The following is an 18,569-nucleotide window of genomic DNA, read 5'->3' as shown; positions in this document are numbered from 1 at the left end:
ATTTAACTAAAATTCACTAAAAAAATTTAAGTAACTAAAAATCTTTCTTTAAAGATTCTAAATATTATTTTCTCAACATAATAACTTTTGATTAATTATCTTTCATCAACACCATAGATCAGTATGTTTTTCCACTTTGGGTATTTTTGACAATAATAATAACAATAACTGCAATAACATTTAAAAAAATTTAAACGCTACAACGATCATTCTGATTGTATTAGCTTTTGGCAGTTCTGAGTGCGATGTATTTTTACCTACAAGACAAAACTCAGGGCAAAAATGACACCTCACCCGGCCATTAACACGTCCTCTTTACAGGCAGTTGCACTTTTTAATCTAAACTGATCTGACTCACCAAAATTTCCACAATGAAGAAGTATTACAAATATGAAATTCAAAGTATGTCGTAATGCTCGCACTTTGTATTTGCATAATAAATAAATGTTAAAAATAACTGTTTACCAAGATTTATGAATACATATATAAATGATAAAAATAGTAGTAGTAAGATAAATTAATTCTGTACTTAGCCTACTATGTAACTCCAGTCATAATTGTCTTCCATATTTATCATAAGTCACACGTCTACGAAAATCTATACTTTGGACGTAACACAAAAAAATACAGATAATCATGCTAATTTATTCTCCCTCACCCTGGTCTTAAAACAGCACTATTTTGTGAATTCAGAGAATATTTTGTTACGAAAATGTATTTTTGCCCAAAAGTTTACACATGAAAGACAGTGTCTGTGACTTTTAATAATTGTTGGAACCATAAATTCTGCATTCTGATTGAGAATAGTCTGCTTCAGAATTCTGCGAAAGCAAACTTTAGTTCTTCGGGACCAAAATCATTAGAAGCATGTAAACAAAAACATACTTAAGTTGCTTAGAGAAAAACTAAAGATTTGTGTGAGTTCTAGTCAAAGTTTTGATGTTTTACAGGCTGCTCCTCTGTGAAACATCTCTAAACAATTCTCTAACGGGACACATTTTCTCCACAACAATGAAAAAGACCCATTTTCAGACTCCTCAAACACATTTCTAAAAATGGCTTGTCATTAAAATGACAAAATATTTGTCATTTTAATGATAATAAAATAAAAAAAAAAACAGGAAAAAAATGTTTTGTGTTTGGTTGCTCCCTGATGACACATCACAGCCTTATCTATTAACAGAAATCATTAACAGGCACACCACTAATAAATATGTTTATTTGCCAAATGATAAAGGGAAAGCTTTCTGAAATTTGTACTAGCTTAAATTTCTGATTATATTTTTGTGAACTACTACCTAACTACTACCCCACATTACCCCGTTACCTCCAGCACAGCCACCAATGACAGCGATGGAACGTCAAGGGTACTCCATATACTTGTGGCGCTTTGATACTGGAGTGTCCGAGCAGTCTTTAAATGCATCACTGCAGTTTCTTTCCTGTGCTGTTCTCCTGGGTCAGACCGCCTCATGATTCGGAGGTCTTGTGCGCACTTCCCAGCGTCCACGCGCATTTTCCGTTTAGGTAAGAAGGACTGCAAACAACTCGAGGGGTCTTCCACGCGTGGGGAAGCTCCGTGGTTCAATGGCTGACATTTTGCAAAACAATGGTTCCTCAACAGATTCAGACACAGCTCTGCTTGTGGTTGGTCACAGTTGCTCTGTCGGTTGTCGCCACGTTCGTCTGTTTTAACCAAAAAGGTAACGTGAAGGGGATTTTCTTCCGAGGTGCTATTGTATTTTAACACAGACTGTAGCATGTCCGTAGCTGCATTTGACTGCAGCCTTTGTAACCACGGTGTTTAGGACCCCGCGGACACCTAGCAGGGCGGAGGACCAAGCGGAGATAGGTAACATTAACCTCAGAGGACTGATCAGAGGTCGGTTTGGAAAGCTGCCCGCTAACGCTAATGGTTCCGCAAAGTCCTGCGGAAGCTGACCCGTATTCAGTTGACCCAAAAACAATTCGCTACGCACTTTTACGGCGACGAGAGCGGATAAACAGAGGCGGCTAGCAAACAACTAGTTGACCCTATCCGTCGTTTTGTTATGAAGCTAAAGTTTTGGACTTTATCCTTAAGCCCTTCCGAGCTATCAAAATGGCCACTGATCAGTGTTTGGGCTAGCTGCGCCGCGCCGCTTCGATGCGGCCAGACCCGACATTCCTCGCAGTCTGCGGCGTAAACGTCTCCATTCAACTCCGATTGGTAGGGGTCACGCTATAAACCGGAGCAGCTATGCAGTCCAACACGACGCGGGGCTTCTTGTGGTCGGACATAGAGACCAGGACCCTGCTGAACATCTGGGGGGAGCAGGACATCCAGACGGCGCTGGACGGAAACTTCCGAAACAGCTTCGTCTACCGAGACGTTTCCCGCAGGCTGGGGGCCATGGGCTTCGAGCGGACCCCGGAGCAATGCAGGGTCCGCATCAAGAGCCTCAAGAGGCAGTACCTGCTAGCAAAGGAGGGCAACCTGCGAAACAACGGGCAGTACCACAAGATCTGCAAGTTTTATGACATCATGGAGGGTATTTTGAGCAACCGGACGGTTCTGGACCCGCAGGAGCTGATGGACAGCGGGGTCGGAGGGGAGGAGGCCGGAGATGGGCTGGAGGAGGATGGAGAGGATGCTCAGGATAGATACTCTGAGAGCACAGGAGAGTGTCCCTATCCTGCTGAGACTGAAGTCAAGCTGGAATACCCTGCTGTCCCCATCCCCATCCCAGTTAAAGTCACAGTTGGCAATAACAGTAAGTAAATCTCTTCATCTACCCCTCTGGGTCACGTTTTCAGCACCCATCCTTCTGATCAACCCAGACATTTAATTTCATTGCACTAATGAATATAGTTTGTATCGCAATCCCCCCTCCCCCACAGTATCTCAATTCAAAAACTGTAACGCTCACTGCAAAAACACAAAATATTAAGTCATTTTGGTCTAGTTTTGAGCACAAATATATTTAGCACTCTTAAAATAAGATGGAATTCAAAAATACTTTATTGACCCCAAAGGGAAATTAAATAAAATCTAAGCTAAGTTGTAAGTAACTTCTCGGCATGATACAGGAGCTTGTTTTAAGTCAACAATTTCTTAATGATGGAAAAAATACTAGTTGCAAATGAAATAATGTGCTAGTGGAACAAGACAATTACAACTTCTAAATAAGAGAAAACAATCTTGTTCTACTGTCAGATCATTTCACTCATAACCATTACTTTATTATCAATATCAAGACTTAAAACGAGCTAATATATCATGCTGAAAAGTTACTTGTAAGTTGGTTTTGTCTTATATCAAGTGCACTAAGTGTACTAGAAAGTAGGCCAGCAATACTTCGGTAAGATTTTGATTTTGCAGTGGATATGTTGCAAAAATACTAACATTTTCCTGCTGTTTACTATTGATTTGAGTTTTTGATGCTATATTAATTTACTGAAATTCACCTGGCGCAACAAAAGAAAGGGGATCAAATGTGCAGCAGCTTCTTTGATCAAGCTAATGAGAGGAAAGTAGTAGCTTTGAATCAAATCAGACGGAAATTGCAAGATTATCCCTGTTTATGCATTTACAAATACAGTGGGAGTGCAAACTTTTGTTGCATGTAATAAATAACAAATGGAGAAAACGGATTTGTCAGTATTTGCCAATCAAGGGACAATTTGCCAATTCTAAGCCCTGGTAGACTGGCTGATGTGTCTGTTTAAAAAGAAAAATGTTACAGTCTTAAGATATATTTATGCTTGCTCACTTAAGTTTTTGAATTTCTCTTTCTAGGCACCTCTGCAAATCCGCCGAACAGTTGCAAAGTAGCTGGCAATTTGCCGGCCAGACCGCCTAAGCGGCCCAGAAAGCGGCGTTCCAACTTCCCCATGGAGAAGCTAATGGAGCAGTTCCTGGAGCAGAGCGCTCAGGCCGAGGAGAACTTCTACCGCGTGGAAGAGCAGCGCCTGCAGGCGGAGGACCGGCGCCGAGAAGCGGAGCACGCCCGAGAGCTGCACATGCTGCAGATGTTGGCGCAGGTGTTCTCCTCAGGCAGACCCTCGTCGTCCTCGTCCGCTCCCCCCAAGCCGTCCCCTCCGGCCCGACCTCCGGTCATCTCCAGCACTCCCCCGTCGCAGCACACCCGCGGCCCGCCGGGGCTCCTGAAGCGCCCCGCGTCCCAGACGGACTCTTTCAGCCAGCCTCCGGGCTCAGATCCTCAGGCTTTAGGTGTCAGGTGTGGCGGCGTGTGTGAAGAGAAACTAAAAGGCGGCGCAGGTGTGATGCAAACACTCGGCAGTGTTCGCCCTTGTTAATCCATTTTATAATAAATTTTCTCAGTGTGTTTCCTGGTTATTCACTAAACCTCAGTGCTGGTCCGAAGTTTTCATTCACTCTTTAGTCAGTAATTTGGGGCTTTTAATGGAGTTTTTCATGATGGACTCGTAATTCAAGAAACAAATTTAATGATTTTTAAACCCCATGTTTGGATGGATTATGGATTTTCTATAAGTCAGACACATTGGTATTTTCCAGCAGTGATATTTTCTACATTATTATTATTATTTCCAAGGACTCTGAAAATAGTCATTTCAGGAATACGGGCACTTTTGAGGGGAATTTGTTACAAAAACTATCAATCAAAAGTCTTATGATACATTTATCATGACAAATGCTCACCCCTAATGTCCACAAAGGGTGTATATTTTTAGTTGCTAAGATGCTAGCACTCGCAAAATAGTTTTGGGGACATCGCATCGCAGAAACCTGAATAACACTATTGCATTATTCAGCAGTGCTGTTACAATTACATGTTTTCCTGATGCCATGCAGCACTAGTGTAAATTACACATATCGCTTCAAATTTGCACATACAAATTCCAACTGTTTGTGTTGATTTGAAGTGGATTTGGAAGCCTTCTCCTTAATCCATATATTCAGATGGAACAGTCTGTGGTTTCTGGGTTGTTCCCGAACGTCTTAATCATTTTGTTTTCATCTGTGTCCAGCCGGATTCAGCTACTGCCTAAGAAAGCCCTGGCCAAATGTCGGAGTAGGCTGTATTTGAGCCTGTGTGGATTATAGAAAATCCTAAATAAATCCAAACTTGTTCACCCAATTCTTTATTTTTTTTAAAATTTATACATAATTTTTGTACATTCAATCACAAGTCTACTGTTGAAAAATAAAGAGTAAAAATGCTCCAATTAAAGACATAAAATAATTTTAATGCAAATGATGAATGAAATATTACACATACAACTGTTATAAATCCACTCTTAAAATGTCTTGGCTCCCCCCCCCCCTCCCCTCAGTGCTTGAGCGATACTACAGCTTGGGCTCCTCATCACTCGGAGGCATGGATGACGACATCGTCTCGCTAGTAAAGAGTATTGTTCCTCCACTCACCTCCAAGAAGCACAAAGGACAAGACGGCCGTATTGGGATCATCGGGGGATGCAAAGAGTAACGAAGACCACCTCCTCACTTTAACATTTTACAATAATCTACACAAAAACGTCCTAAATCTTCCCATCTTTTACTCTGTAGTTATACTGGAGCTCCATACTTTGCTGCTATCTCTGCACTGAAAGTGGTAAGCTGTAAATCTGATAACCAATGTTGCACATTCATAGTAAATTTGAGGTAGCTACTTAGTTTTGTTTTTTCTTCTTAAGGGGGGTGACCTGTCGCATGTGTTCTGCACCAAAGATGCTGCTACGGTGATAAAATCCTACAGCCCTGAGCTCATAGTGCACCCTGTTCTGTAAGTACATCAGCTGATCACTGCATTCACAAAGAACAGCTAACACGTGATTAAAGCTGCCATGCATTACCAGAGCAACACTGTAATAATGTGACAGGAATCAAATATTAGGATTGGAGCAGAAATAAGTAATCAGATTTATCGCGATGAAAGGATTATTGAAATAGTCAACTAATTTAGTAATTGATTAATCGTTAACTATGAAAACAGTAGTATTTAATCCAACACCGTTCAAAAAATGCATACAACGAGGGAAAATCAACAAAATTGTTGTAATTTAGTTTGGTTTTTTTAATGAATGTTATTTTCACATGGTCTTAATTTTATCTTTGGCTTGCTTGTCTTTGGGATTCTATATGTCCGTGTTAAATAACATTTCTCTCTTGTTTTGTGTGTGTTAAGGGACAGTCCCAATGCTGTGGAGGAAATAGAAAAGTGGCTCCCGAGACTCCATGGCCTTGTTGTGGGACCAGGTCTGGGCAGGGAAGACTTCTTACTGAAAACGGCCAAGGCATGTGGAATATATTCACTCACAAAAACATTCAACCGCGGCATTGAAATCTACCCTGAGTGGTCGAATCACTGCCTTACTAATAAACACACGGCCGTGATGTCATACAGTGGGCTAACAACACTAAGACGATATTTCTGTAAACAACATTCATACATTCAATTTATTCGTCTAGCATTTTCAGGGATTGATATCTGCTTGACAAGGTGAACTATGCTGTCTAATAAACCCAATATCAGAGCAACAAAGAACTCAAAATGTGATTATGGAGGTCAGCTCAGCACACAGATGCTAACGATTTTAATCCCGCTGCAATAAACACCTCAACCATCAGCTGGTCTGCATTGTCTTATAATTAAGGAAACAAGCGGCATATTGCTGTAGAATTTCCATTTTTATATCTGATTAAAATGGGAAATTTAACAAAACAGCTACAATCAGATTAAACTACAGAGAAACACTGAACACAATCCACCTCCTATAATCTAAGTTGTGTCTGAATGTCAATTTTTTTCCCCACTGAAGACAGCTCCAATAAATCCATAATAAAAAATCAATTCTCCAAAGTTTTCCCTCAGAATGCTGTTTGTCTCTGGTTTCTCTGTGTTTTCATTTTTCACTCTTTATTTTTCAAACAATATAAATTTACTTTAATTTTACTGTCTTACAGTAAAAATTATTAAATCTTTACAAAGACCTGCTGTACCTTGTTCTTTCTTTCAGGAAGTGATTGAGAGGTCTAAAGCCAGGGATATTCCAATAGTCATTGATGCAGTAAGTCTGGATAAAAAAAATCAAGTTCCAGCAGTTGTGGACTTTAAAAACTCATTCGGGCTTTGCTTTCCAACAGGACGGACTGTGGCTCGTCACACACCAGCCATCGGTCATTCAAGGCTACCAGAAGGGCATCCTAACTCCTAACTTCATGGAGTTCACCAGACTGTTTGAGGCACTTGTGAGTTTTGTTGGAATAAAATGCTCACCGTCGGGTTGCTCGCAAATTCTTCGCCGGTTGATTTTCGCCCGTGTTTCCGTCATGCTGTTGCAGCACCACGAGCCCATGAACAGCAGCGACCACCAGCGCAGCGTCATGCAGCTCAGCGCAGCTATGGGCAACCTCACCTTGGTGCTAAAGGGGGAGCAGGATCTCATCTCAGACGGCAGTAAAGGTTCGTATCCAGACGTCCGCCGTCATCCCAGACTCTGCATTTCTTTATTGTGGAAGTTTGTAACCTCTTGTTATGGGGTCGTTGTTTTCAGTCTACTCATGCAGTGTTGAGGGCAGCGGGAGAAGATGTGGAGGACAAGGAGATCTCCTGTCTGGATCGATGGGAGTCATGGCGCACTGGGCTCATGCTGCTTCAACAGCAGGACTGATCAGAGGGTGAAGAACTGCTACATTACTGCTGGTTATTTATTGGAAAGAATCACAGAGATAATGCCAAAAAAAATGCTGAGTTGATCCTCAGTAACCTTCTGCTGCTTCTTCTTCTTCTCTCAGTATTAACCCATCGGTGGTCGCAGCGTTCGGCGCCTGCTCGCTGACCAGACAGTGCAACAATCAGGCGTTTCAGCGGCACGGCAGGTCCACCACCACCTCAGACATGATCCAGGAGATTAGTCCGGCCTTCAGGAAGCTGTTTGAAAACTGAAACAATCAAACAACCAGGAAATATCACAAATACTTAGTCTTAAAATTAGCTTTCTTCAGCGATGCTTTAAGGGAGTGGGTGGGAGTTTGGTGGAGGAATATACTGTACATGATCACATTGTTTTAAATGTTTTGAATAAACCAGAAGTAAAATTCGACAAGCGCCTGATTTTGTTCTTGAAGCTGTGTAATTTATTTTTTTTCACACCAAATATGAAACCAAATTATTTGGTTTACACAGAAGCCTGAGTTGGCTACATCAAATCAGTAAAATGTATATATTTTTGTGTGTGTTTTCATTTATATATTTTAATAATAGCAAATTTTACTTTATATTTGGTAAAAGTTATGCTTTCAGTGTCAGAGTAAGTTTTTGAAATAGATATAAAGTGTTTAATTACAATTTGTTAATTTTGTTAAGCAAAAAAGATCAAGTTTAGGGTTGTTAAAGTACAATTACAAAAATAAGACCAATTGAACTTCATAGGGACTCTCAGCTTGTGGCACTGCTTATACTACAAAAATCCATAAATTCATCTTTACTTGTTGCAACTTGGTCACACATTGATGTCACTGAAAGACATTTTCTAATAAAATGGAAAAATCTAATCTTGAAATGGTATCAACCTGGTCCATAAAGGAGGGTCTTTACACTGCAACACAAAGCCTAATGTGATTCTGTAAAGGAGTGGGATCCACTTATACAAGTCAAAAGATTCTGAAATAGTGTACTACCCAATGCAAATTGTATTGCATTGAGGGGAAGGCGTTGCTGTCGTAATTTTAGGGTCTTTATTAATCTACAGACTGCAGCGGTCACATTCTCCTTCTCCCGTTCTGGCTACAGGAAGGGTTGCGCATGCGCACATCTGAAACTATTTGGGTTCGTTGTTGGTTTTTGAGGAGGGACGCTCCTCTGTTCTCCTCAGCTCTGTAGTTACACATAACCTGGTGTTAGTTAGTAACACGGTACCATCAAGGAGACGAGGCTACCAGCGGGAAACCAAGCATATCCAGAGGTAAGGTTTTCTGAGACGTGTTTATAAGGGAGATACGACTGAGCTGCGTGGTTTTTGTCCGTGTTTGTGCCACGCTTCGTTTAGTAACGGTTTAAGCTAGCAGGCTAACTTAGCTAACAGTTACACACAAAAAAAGAGTGGATACACAAATATTCATTTAACGGGGTTGTTTATGTAACAGGGGATAAAACATCATATAAATCTATCCATATTTAAGTTGCTATGCAGTTTAATACCGTGTAGGTTTTGCTGAACGTTGCGGTCTGTGATCATAATTACATGAGCTATAGCGCTTTAAGCTAGCCTTTTAAAGCTTTCTCTCGATTTAAATCGAATTTTTTTTTATGCCATGCTGAGTTAAATCCAGGTTTCATCTTACTAAGAGGGTGAAGACACTTTAACGTTACTTTACATTGAATAGGCGATGGGAGATCATATCATCGATTACCATTTAGTACCTTCGACCAAATATCAGATTAAAATACATTCATTTCATGTCTGTTTCTGGTTCGAAGTGAGACAACGTAAGAGTACAATTTTAGGTATATTTTACTTAATTCACGCAAATGTATTATTCCTAAATACATCTGAAGGCGGGGTTTTTGTTCGTAATACTGAATGATCGAATATTCCATTGATTAATTGTTAGATTATTGGCAGATTAGGGATAATTTCAGTCATGAGTGCAACTCTAAAGAAAAATTATTTTTCTATTATGCCATTCAAAACTATTATGACATCTCAATGTAATATTTTGTCTTGCTTAAATGTTATTCATTAAGATATTAATACATGAACAGTTTGATTTGTTTAAAAAGGGGGAAAGTAAAACTGATATGGTTGGTTTTATAAGGTCTGTACATTAACAGATCAAGGAAGTGTGGACCCAGATTCTTGAAGCATTTATTCAGGGGCAAATTAAAATGGAGTCCAAGCTTCTCTTTGCCATATTGACGTTGCACACAGTGATGTTGTGGCAACGCTAAACATTTGCAGTGAAGACGAGCATACTAATAATGATTTTGTGTTTTCAGGTGTAGGAGCGTCTTTGGGGTGAGAAGGAGTCGCGATGTTGAACCCGAGCAACGGCGACCCAGGCCACGTCGTGGTGAATTATGTCGAGGAGTACTTGGACCTGGTGGAGTCTCTGCCTTTCGACTTGCAGAGGAGCGTGTCCCTCATGAGGGAAATAGATGCAAAGTATCAAGGTGAAGAACCTCAACGAAATGAATTATTCAGGCTTGTTTTTGCACGTATATTTGTGAGCTGTACAAAAGACATCGTGACAAACATTCTAAGATATACTTTACTAAAAGTGTAAAGTCTATTAAGTAATTTATCAAACTATAAACAAAAAGATTTGTTTAAACTTTATGTCACAGTAACATTTTAGCATGAACTGAGTAAATCTACATGACAGTACTAAAATGTTGCCCCTTCATCAATGCCCCTCTATGATAATTAACATGCAGGAAGCATGTTGGTTTTGCGTGATTTCATTTTCTTACCTGTTCTTTTTTTTCTTCCCCCAGATGCGCTCAAGGAGCTTGATGATGCGTATGAACGCTACCGCCGAGAATTGGACTCACTTCAGAGGCGCAAGCTGCAGTTATCCATCCAGAGGGCGCTGATCCGCAGTCAGGAGCTTGGAGACGAAAAAATCCAGATTGCTGGTCAAATGGTATGTTTAAAGAAGAGCTTCAGTTGTTGGGAGGTGGCCGCTCAGTGGAAAATTCCCAAACCTGACCGTGTTCAGCTGATAAAGACAGAGCAGCGCCTGCATGTCAGTGTGGTGCTAATCTGCTTCAAGTGCATGTTGATGTCGTTTTTATAATCTAGAAACTATGAAAAAAGAGGAGAGCTCTGGAACTCCATTCTTCATCCTGACTCAGAAGAGAATTTCTAATAGCTTGTCAAAAACAACCAGTTTTTACAAATTGTCAATAAAAATGAGGCTACATTAATGTCACCTTTTACAGAATTTCTGCAGATACATGTGAAGTTATAAATATAAACATTGTAAGTGTTAAGTTTTTCTTTAAACATGCTTGCAAAATTTTGAGTACTGAGATTTTATGTTCCTTAAAGCACATAAATAATGCACACACACGCAGTAGGGAGAAAAAATTAGGTGGCTTATTTTAAGCATGTACATTTAATTATTAATTAGATATAAGAAATTAAATTCCTTTTACTGAAAAGTTTGAAATATTGAAATTGGAGTTAATTTGAAGTTTGTACAATTATCTAAGTTGCTTTTATCATTTTCCATGAGTGGATAAGTATCAAAAGATACGGTACTATGGGAAAATGTTTGGGTTTTCAGTACTTTATTCCTTATACTATTGTGTAAAATATTTAAACTTGTATAGATTTAAGAGCTTTGTACATCCATATGTATATATAGATATGTTTTGTTAGCCTTATATTTAGATTTTCGTCCTTAATTCTATGCTTTTGGATATTATCACATTTAATTTGCCGAGGGCGAAACCTCAGGAGCATTTCACTGCTTTTTTTGGCATCCAGACTTTCATAGATCAGAGATTTAGTCTGAACCTGTGGTTCTACAAACTGGGTCTGTTTAGAAACCAATAAAGCACTAGGCGACCTAATTTTTGAAAATCTACAAACAAAATAAATATCTTTAAAAACATGTACATCCGTATGTGGTGTGGGATGATTCAATCCACATTCGGTCAATTTAATTATTTCATACATGCTTATTTCATACAACTTAAAGATTTGCATTCTTCATTTAGTTAAACATTTTTAACATGCTCATCGTTTCAGGTGGAGTTGGTGGAGAACCGAACCCGACAAATGGAGTGGCATTCTGAGCTTCTCCTCTCCTCCCAAGAAGTGCAAGAGAGTCACATTACCACGACGACGCCTATGACGACCGCTTCTGTGTCCCTGATGTCGGCCTCTTCGGCGACGGTCACTCCGGGCAAATCCAGCCACCATGACAAGAAACGAGACGAAGTCACCCCGGGTTCGGTGGGTGGAGACAAACCGGGAGGGAAGCGGTCGAGGCGTCAGAAGAACGGAGAAAACCGCGAGTGCTACGGGGGTCTGGACCAGTCAGAAGAAGTGGGCGCGTCTCGGGAAAAGAGGCCCAAAACGTCTTCCAAGAAGAAGAAACGATCTAAAGGGAAGTCGGAGAGAGAAGTGTCGCCTCCTGACCTGCCCATAGACCCAGACGAGCCGACGTACTGCTTGTGTGAGCAGGTTTCCTACGGAGAGATGATTGGCTGCGACAACGACGAATGTCCAATAGAGTGGTTTCATTTCTCCTGCGTCGGGCTCCATCACAAGCCCAAGGGCAAGTGGTACTGCCCCAAGTGTCGGGGAGAGAACGAAAAAACCATGGACAAAGCCCTGGAGAGGGCCAAAAAGGAGAGAGCTTATAACAGGTAGCTCGCTTCGCTTGGCCCAGTGAACTCTGAATAAAAGCTACAGGTTTATGTCTTTGTTTTCATTTAACACTTATGAAGTATTGTACCGATGAAAAGGGTCATTTAAAAAGTTATTTTTGTAGCCGCTGCAGAGCTGAGGAACAAGCTGCACCTCCGACTCGCTTCTAGCATTTGTAAAAACATTAATAGTAAGAAAAGAACAGGTCCATGTGCATGTTTTAAGATCTGCTCTACACTTGCATCGCTTTTTGTTCCCATCATACATGAAACCCAAGTTCGAGCATATCTTCTCATTTAAGAAATAAAACATTTCTAAACTAATAACTTATGGTGTCTGGTATAACGGCTTACTAAAAGAGCTTGGTTTGTAGCTCAGCTAGGCGTGAGTTGTAGTTTATTAAAGTTAACGTGTTTGTGTATGTATGTGTCTATGTATCCTTTGTTTAACCAGGTATGTTTCATTGAGATTAAAAATCTCTTTCAAGAGAGACCAGTAAATGACTGGGAGCAACACAATGATGATTACGAATCCAAGCTACAAAACTACAGATATCAAAATCCAATATGAATAATAAAAGGAAGAAAAATAAAGAGGAAACACAGCCATAAAGTAAGGGATATGACTAGAATACAGTGTTATATTAGTCAAAGCAGTTATCATTCCGTCATGGCTGATGGCTAAATTAATACCAAGGCCCTTCCAGTCTTTCACAGCTTGTAAAATAGGAACTTAAATGTTCGGGATGTTATTTTGAAAGAACTATTATAATGGTTGAGTGAGGGTAGTTTTTTGCCAGAAAAATAAATTGATAAGTGCAGCATGCTTTTAGAATCATTCTATACTTGGTATGGCCCATTTAGGTGTAATCACAGCTGGTCTTTTGTGTTGTATCTGCACCACTTTTGCACAAGAGACTGAATTTTTTCATTTTTTTCTAAAGTAGCTCAAGCTCAGCGTTTTGTATGGATGGCATATGTGATCAGTTTAGAATAGTGGATTTAAGTCTGGACTTTGACTGGGCCATTCAGACATGAATGTGCTTTAATCTGAACCACTGGAGCTCTGGTTAAGAATTACCTTTATTCTGCCCTAGTCAGAGTTCACCTGTTTTTAGTTGAATCCATCAACCTTTAACACCATCCTCCACCATCAGGATAGTGTATACAGTGATGTGCAGTATTTGTGTTTTGCATGTAGGTCAATAAATCATTTTTGTGTTATGACTGATTTGCCTTTACCCGTTTGTTGCACCTCCCTCATTAGCTTGTGAAAAATATTAAATGGTACTTTATACAGCTTAATGTAATGATCATATTTAATGTAAAACTATACATTTCACTGGGTAGTGTGCAGTTTGGACAGCTTATGATGAATTTAAACAACTATAATTGTGAAAAGGCTTTGCGAAAGTTGGGCAAAACAATATTTCACATGTAAAGAAAGGTTAGCATGAATTTTAAATACATGGCCTTGTTATCAAAGGCATAACAGGCATCTGAAATTTTCAATACTTAATTCTGTTCTACCTCTACTTAAAATTAATTACAAAAACCATAATGCCTCCATCTCTTAGAATAATAGCATTGAGTAAAGAAAAAAACAGTCAAACATTCCCTGTTAAGGATGACTTTGTTTATTTACAAGAACTGGAAAAAGTGACATGAGGGACAACCAGTGCAAAATCTGTACATAATTTCAGTTGCAGGTTTCTTTATATACACGAGAACGCAACAGGATTGTGAATACACTATGTCATGCATTTAACAGTTCACAACACAGCAAAGAACATGGTGTAGAGATGTTTGGTTTAGCTGTAGCAGGTGATGCTCATTATTCCACTGCATTGTGAAAACTGACTAAATCAATCAGGTGCACAACAGAAGAACCCATGACCTAAATGATGCACCCTTGTAGACTTTTACCACAACAAGTCATGGGAAGTTATTAAAGCAAGTAAGAACACACCAGATTTTTTTGTCTTGTTTAGCTTCATGGCCCGTTTCCCCTGGTTGACGAGAAAAGGAGGGAACCAAATAAAAAGAAACTCTTGCTGGGCCGAAAGAAAAAGAAAACACTTGTTGGGGAAGTTGAGGGTAAAGTGCATAAAAGCGTAAAAGTAAAAGATGGGAGCAAAACGGTTTAAAAATTCAGTTACTCCACTACAACTTGCAGCACACACAGCTTAACGATGGAGCGAGCAGCTGTCGGGATTGTCAGGTCAACTGTCCCTCCAGCTTTGTTCAACAATAGCCGACACGCGCTTCTCGTACTCCCGCTTGTTCTCCTGGTACAGCTGGGCTGCTTGGCTGTTGGCAGGACTGTTGGGGTTTGGTTCGTCAAGCAGAGACTGGAGGGCAAAAACAATAACATGCTACAAATTTCTTTTTTATGCAGCTGTTCATTTAAGAACTCACATTTTTATGTTTCCAGTAATATTTAATCGAGCAAGCATAAAGAAAGTGACTTTTGGGCAAAAAATAATAATTAAACAGAAACTGAATGTCACATTCACAGCTTTCAAGTTTGCGAGTATCTGCAAGTTTCAGTCTGGTTGCAGTAACTGTTGGCCAATACATTCAAAGTGTCATGAGTTCACACCATTTTAAGGCTATAAATGGCCTCAAAATGGTGTGAACTTTTTTTTTTTAATCAATTTTTTCAATATACAGTAAGCTTCCAATCAGCTATTGAGAACAAGATTAGAGGTTTAGTCTTTCCTATGATGAAAGACTAAACCTCATCATAGGAAGCTTATTTTTCTTTTTTTAATTGCTTTAACATACAATAAGCCAGTTCAGAAACCGAGTTAGTTTGAAGGTTTCCAGAGATGGCCAATCATCCTCAAAACAAGGCAAAATGTTGATGGTGGAACCAAGCATCCAACATCACATCGATTCAAGATTCAACTAAAAACAGAATAAAGAAAATCTGGTTTTACTCCAGAACTTTCAGAAATGTTGCCTCAAGAGCAACCAGATTATTGTTGTTGATTTTGACATTTTAAAACAGTTTACACACTCGGGTTGTAGTCCGGTTGTTTGTTCTTTCTTTGAACAGTCAGGGTAAGAAGACTAAATCTACATCTGCGCTTTGTTATGTTGACATTTCTTACCTGGATGGAAGTAAGTATAGAGGACACATCGTAAGTAGGACTCCATCGGTTCTGTAGAATGTCTAAACATATACTTCCATCTGCGTAGACTGTGGACAAAAACACGTTGAGAAACGGCCCACAACAATCACTAATGAAGTAATGTGACCACCGGTTACAATCCTCCTACCGTTTGGATGAAACATCTTTGAGACAAATCGTACTGTGGGTGGTTTGTTGGGATATTCTTCTGTGAATTCTACAATTAGTTTAAATGTACCTGAGGGGGGGAAACGGAAAGTATAAAGGTGGAAGGATGAAGGAAACAGAACAAGCTGTGACCCGACATATTAATTATAAAGAATAAAAGTTACAAATGACAATAACCTACTAGAGGTAGAAAAGAACAAATACAACTAAGAATAACATGGTTTTACTGAAATGCCTTTTAAGTTAAAAATAATATTTAACTATCACTTTTCAAGCGATCAATCTACATCTGTGAAAAATGAAAGATAAAATTTGTATCAGGAACTGCATTTCAAGTTTGCACCCATTAAACCTTGAAATTCATTCTAGACAGAAAACAAAACCAGATACTTACCATCCTCAAAGGGAGTTCCCTCAGGGCTGTACAAATAAAACAAATACACGTTTTTTCCTTCTTTTTTTTTTTTACATTTTATACTGAAATGTTCTAGCTAAGTACATTTTACATTCTTACCCAAAGATGACTGCATTCCACACCATAATGTTGTTTTCAGAAGGGGCACCACTGACACCAGCTGGAGGATCTTCTTGTAGCCTTTCAATCAATAAAAGAAATATATGGTTGGACCAAAGTGTTTTAAGGCAAACATCAAGAATCAAGATTTGTCCAGTCATGCAGTAAAACTGTATTTTAAACATGCCTTACTTGCTGTTTAAATCATATTTAATCCAGATCTATATATTATCTCTGCAAAATAGGAATGCGCCTTTTCATTTCAACAAATTCAAACATAAATTCATGGTAACTATGGCTGAATCAGTTCCCCAATTATAGCTCAAGTAATTTACCTACTTGACAAATGTGGAAAATTACAAAAGATCGTCACCTTTACTGAACTGCTATTAGCATTCCAAGTAGCAAGACTCCTTCCATCAGATAAAGGCTGCTGACCGGTTTTAGCCGTTTTAGCTTTGGACGCATGAGGATCGCATTGGTTTCCCTCATCATCAAAAAATTGGCCTGCTACCGTTTCGGTTTAGAATTACTCTTGGTAGTTATTGCTTAAAATTATTTTGGGGGTTTTGTTTTTGTTAAGAGAAGGGGGACTCTTATGGTTCAGCCCTCTTTCTGTCTTCTAGAAAAAAAAATTCCTCCAAAGTCACAAGATTTAGAGCAACCATGCAATTCTTGCAAAATTGAAACAAAAAAAAACATGTGTTCAGGATTATCTTTGTCAGCCGGCATCTATATCTCATCTCCTCTTTAGCTTCACCTTCCAGGTGATCATACACAAAATACGCTTGATCTTTTAGAGATGGATGTCTAGCTCGTACACAGGGTCGGACCTCCTCTATCCAATCCATAACCACGATATCAATATTACCTCTGAAAACAGAACATTTGTGTTCCCTTGGGATGTAAAAGAGCCGCTCCATGACTGGCTCCTCTGCTGAGGAGACTGGTTGGGGATTCTTTCCTGTCACACTAACTTTTACTGTTTTAAATACCAAATATGTCATTTTACTGTAACAAACTTGACTTTTTGCATGAGTAAACAAAACATTGAAAGTAAACTACCTACCAAAACAATAAATAGGTAGACGTTATGTCAAAACCTAATTAATACACTCTTGAAATTTAGCTTTTTTGTGTGTGTGTGATTTTGGGTTGAAACTTTATACAGGTTGCAATACAATGTTGAGGCTATTTCAAACAAAACCCTCAACTCCTCAAATGATTCTCCAATATTAACGTTCTGCCAAAGAACCCTTAAATGAACAGACTATCTAGATATGTGTTCTTGGACGCAGTGAAGCTTGCTGTAAATACAGAAACAACTCTTTTCGTGGACAAAATGTTCCTGTACAGCCAGGACAAAAACTCTCTTAGCTACTCCTTTCACAGAACGCAGTCACAGCTTGTTCGTGACTTCCTTCGTCACTAAAGTCAATCTTCAGAGAATTGTGGGATTGTATGGTCACCTCACATTGCAAAACGTATTCAGTTCGGCGTAAAAACGGCAATGAAAATATTACTTAAATGAACTTTAATAAACTGTCATTACACGGCTATTAAACAAACGAATTTATCAACAACTACGCTATTTGAGTTTATTGTTATGAAGAGGGAAGATTTAATCGAACGTTAGTTTTCAAAAAGTCCAAAAGTGTCCATCTGGTTATTTCTGTCGGACATTTAAATGGTGGCTAGTTAAGGGTTAGCCAGCAGTTACAAACTGTAACAGTAAACCAAGTCGGCTAACCTGCTAGCACTGTTCGCTTTTCCGGCGTTTCTCGCTTTTTATTATTTAACAATACTTACCTGCATCACCCAGGCTTTTAAATACAAAATGTAACCAAAAGCTATCTGTGTTAAAGACGTAATAACAAAAGAAGCTCAAATTGGGCGTTTATTGTAAAATATCATCGCTAACGCTAACAAGCTGACGTAAGCTAGGCTAACGTTAGCTATTTTGACCAAACGGCTAACCCAGCGGTATTTCAGACCGTGAACTCACCGTTTAAAATCTCTCATAAGTCTTCGTCTGGCCGGAGTAGACATGTTTTAGCCTATGAAATTCTTACTGGTTGCTGAACTATACTAACGGGTACCTCTTCCCTTTTAAACTAAATTAATATATTATACTTATGGTTATTTTGACAAGAACGGCCCGTAGACTTGACACTGCGGCCGACGTTTTACGTCGTTCTCCAGAAACCCCTGACTCCCGGCTTAGCCCAGATAGATTTAAAGGGCCATACCACCCTTGTAGGAGGGCAAGTGAACAATGTAAACTAGTTGCAAGCAGTATGTAGCCTTTGAATGTAAATTTATATTAAATAAAACAAATAAAACATATATCTAAGCACTGTTAATACGGATTTCACACAGAATATTTGAATCTTATGGGATGAT

At 39.3% G+C, this 18,569-nt stretch overlaps 3 protein-coding genes across 5 annotated transcripts; 2 read left to right on the top strand and 1 right to left on the bottom strand.

The window, feature by feature from the left end:
- Nucleotides 1-1,377: 1,377 nt before the first annotated feature.
- On the top strand, nt 1,378-8,073 carry naxd (NAD(P)HX dehydratase). Of its 3 annotated transcripts, XM_008401581.3 has the most exons (12): nt 1,406-1,527; nt 1,625-2,753; nt 3,779-4,261; nt 5,299-5,449; nt 5,534-5,579; nt 5,662-5,750; nt 6,153-6,261; nt 6,985-7,035; nt 7,112-7,216; nt 7,310-7,430; nt 7,522-7,645; nt 7,763-8,073. In XM_008401581.3, the coding sequence occupies exons 2-12, from the start codon at nt 2,240-2,242 to the stop codon at nt 7,911-7,913; spliced, it is 1,944 nt and encodes a 647-aa protein (XP_008399803.1). In that variant the 5' UTR covers nt 1,406-1,527; nt 1,625-2,239; the 3' UTR covers nt 7,914-8,073. The 3 variants fall into 3 exon arrangements, with proteins under 3 accessions (XP_008399816.2, XP_008399809.1, XP_008399803.1); XM_008401594.3 differs by lacking the exons at nt 1,625-2,753; nt 3,779-4,261 and having other exon boundaries at nt 1,378-1,527; XM_008401587.3 differs by lacking the exon at nt 3,779-4,261 and having other exon boundaries at nt 1,395-1,703.
- A 698-nt stretch (nt 8,074-8,771) lies between these two features.
- ing1 (inhibitor of growth family, member 1) lies at nt 8,772-13,574 on the top strand. Its single transcript, XM_008401622.3, has 4 exons — nt 8,772-8,931; nt 9,966-10,139; nt 10,464-10,612; nt 11,725-13,574. The coding sequence occupies exons 2-4, from the start codon at nt 10,001-10,003 to the stop codon at nt 12,349-12,351; spliced, it is 915 nt and encodes a 304-aa protein (XP_008399844.1). The 5' UTR covers nt 8,772-8,931; nt 9,966-10,000; the 3' UTR covers nt 12,352-13,574.
- A 394-nt stretch (nt 13,575-13,968) lies between these two features.
- Nucleotides 13,969-18,385, bottom strand: ube2al (ubiquitin conjugating enzyme E2 A, like). Its single transcript, XM_008401632.3, has 6 exons — nt 18,172-18,385; nt 16,167-16,247; nt 16,047-16,072; nt 15,633-15,722; nt 15,464-15,552; nt 13,969-14,698 (listed from the first exon to the last, which is right to left on the bottom strand). The coding sequence occupies exons 1-6, from the start codon at nt 18,213-18,215 to the stop codon at nt 14,570-14,572; spliced, it is 459 nt and encodes a 152-aa protein (XP_008399854.1). The 5' UTR covers nt 18,216-18,385; the 3' UTR covers nt 13,969-14,569.
- Nucleotides 18,386-18,569: the final 184 nt, after the last annotated feature.

The sequence above is a fragment of the Poecilia reticulata genome, chromosome 2 (genome assembly GCF_904066995.2).
Source record: "Poecilia reticulata chromosome 2, P_reticulata-male-v2, whole genome shotgun sequence".
Classification (NCBI taxonomy): domain Eukaryota; kingdom Metazoa; phylum Chordata; class Actinopteri; order Cyprinodontiformes; family Poeciliidae; genus Poecilia; species Poecilia reticulata.
Note: the sequence above shows the minus strand (reverse complement) of the source record. Positions and strands in the feature narration are given on the sequence as shown.

Excerpts from the sequence above, each read along its gene's own strand:
- naxd (XM_008401581.3), top strand. The coding sequence starts at position 2,240 with ATGCAGTCCAACACGACGCGGGGCTTCTTGTGGTCGGACATAGAGACC. Across the intron at positions 5,751-6,152 it reads CTCATAGTGCACCCTGTTCT|GGACAGTCCCAATGCTGTGG; the intron begins GTAAGTACATCA and ends GTGTGTGTTAAG. Across the intron at positions 6,262-6,984 it reads TCTTACTGAAAACGGCCAAG|GAAGTGATTGAGAGGTCTAA; the intron begins GCATGTGGAATA and ends TCTTTCTTTCAG.
- ing1 (XM_008401622.3), top strand. The coding sequence starts at position 10,001 with ATGTTGAACCCGAGCAACGGCGACCCAGGCCACGTCGTGGTGAATTAT. Across the intron at positions 10,140-10,463 it reads AATAGATGCAAAGTATCAAG|ATGCGCTCAAGGAGCTTGAT; the intron begins GTGAAGAACCTC and ends TTCTTCCCCCAG. Across the intron at positions 10,613-11,724 it reads TCCAGATTGCTGGTCAAATG|GTGGAGTTGGTGGAGAACCG; the intron begins GTATGTTTAAAG and ends TCATCGTTTCAG.
- ube2al (XM_008401632.3), bottom strand. The coding sequence starts at position 18,215 with ATGTCTACTCCGGCCAGACGAAGACTTATGAGAGATTTTAAACG. Across the intron at positions 16,073-16,166 it reads TGGAATGCAGTCATCTTTGG|CCCTGAGGGAACTCCCTTTG; the intron begins GTAAGAATGTAA and ends TTATTTGTACAG. Across the intron at positions 15,723-16,046 it reads GGGAACTCCCTTTGAGGATG|GTACATTTAAACTAATTGTA; the intron begins GTAAGTATCTGG and ends TCCCCCCCTCAG.